Consider the following 1,523-nt stretch of genomic DNA (forward strand, 5'->3'; position numbering starts at 1 on the left):
AAAAGTTCTTTGCTATTTTGATACGAAATTCTTGAAACTCGGGTAACAATTTGTATAAATGATCTATAAGAATGTTTTTAATTGTATGAATATTTTATTCAGTTAGTAAAAATTGAATAAATTTTAAGATTGATCATATTGTGAAAATCTTATGTTTCTATATATAATAAAAAACGACTGTTGTTATTATACATCGAGTTTAAACCTGAGTTCAAGGAAGTTTCTAGAAATAGAATATATTCTTCGGGTTTTTCGAGAATTTCGAGAAACATTTTTATCCTCAATCTGTTTATCAATCGCATCCGCATCGAATTCTAATTATAATTTTATCGTTAAAATCTTAAACGATATATGATGATAATAAATATCTTCTCGTAAGATATATCTGCCGCAATACACGTTTCAGACGTTGCCGTATCTCATGCAAAAAATATCTCCAGCGTTCGCATTGCCACTGTGCTCGTTCAAGGTCGAGAGGCACAAGGAGTCCACGGCTAGGGTAGCCATATGGCGGCAGTTAGGTGTTTCGAGGTATTGCATACACGACTGCTACCGATTTATCTTCGTTCAAGATCGATTAGATTGCATTTAACTCATGCTCTTTTCTCTGCGATTTTGCGCAGAAGTTACACGATGGAGAGCAGTTTCTGCGGATGCGACCAGGGAGTGCTGGCGGGTATGCATCTGGACACGAAACACTTGAAGGCCATCGGCCAGGATTTCTGTCAGGCTCTGTCAATGATGAAGGATTATACCGAGAATTGGAGTCTTGACAAGTAGGTTGAGAGATGAATAATCTTGGTAATAAGAAAGTTTGCGGGAAATTTGATTGGAAGGTATAATGATAAATGTAAATGAATATGAAGGATTTGTGAGCGCAGATCGTTGGAAGAGGAGTGTTGCCCGCTAAAATGCATTTCGCAGAAATCAAAAACCGTTGCTAAATGTATTCAGGATAAGCCTGCGGCCCTTCATCTTGCTGCAATTCCTTAATGAGTGATTAAACAAACGATTTAAGGCAAGATTTGTGTAGAAATTTTTTGTGTTTGAAAATTATACTAAGACTAACTCTGCTGTGATCTTATTGAATTTTTATTGAGTCGATTAGAAATTATAGAAATCGTTGGTTTTATAAATCAATTTATTCTTATTATTATGTATTCATATATTTTATTTTAAAATCATTCAAAAACGCTATTTTTTTAATATATCTTTCGAAATGTTTGCCAAGAATTTACATAATTTAATTCTTATCTAAAGAATCCAGGTATCAAGCATTCTATTATTAAATAATTTTTTATCTTTTTTATCATTTATTTTTTATCATTAATTTTTTAATTTTTTATCATTTATTAATATGTAAAATTCATTCATTACGTTTATTTCAAATATATTTCAAATATACTAATATTGTGTTAATATTGTTGAAAATTGAAAATAAGTCTAAAAAATTCGCAACTTTAAGTTTCTCGTCAACTCAATATTTTTCAATTTCATTTCAATGAAAAAAAAAAAAAAAAAAA

At 30.8% G+C, this 1,523-nt stretch overlaps 1 protein-coding gene across 9 annotated transcripts in view; it reads left to right on the forward strand.

The window, feature by feature from the left end:
- LOC102675360 (cytosolic carboxypeptidase 1-like) overlaps nucleotides 1–1,523 on the forward strand; it is a 35,399-nt gene that overhangs the window by 33,010 nt on the left and 866 nt on the right. For 7 of the 9 annotated variants that reach the window (XM_031509116.1, XM_031509117.1, XM_031509121.1 and 4 more), the window contains exons 16-18: nucleotides 407–531; nucleotides 624–776; nucleotides 867–1,018. In XM_031509116.1, coding sequence (XP_031364976.1) covers nucleotides 407–531; nucleotides 624–776; nucleotides 867–993 — 405 coding nt within the window. In that variant the 3' untranslated portion in view covers nucleotides 994–1,018. The remainder of the gene's footprint in view (nucleotides 1–406; nucleotides 532–623; nucleotides 777–866; nucleotides 1,019–1,523) is intronic. The other 2 variants (XM_031509118.1, XM_031509119.1) reach the window with 2 other exon arrangements.

Source organism: Apis dorsata, unplaced genomic scaffold (genome assembly GCF_000469605.1).
Source record: "Apis dorsata unplaced genomic scaffold, Apis dorsata 1.3 scaffold_127, whole genome shotgun sequence".
Classification (NCBI taxonomy): domain Eukaryota; kingdom Metazoa; phylum Arthropoda; class Insecta; order Hymenoptera; family Apidae; genus Apis; species Apis dorsata.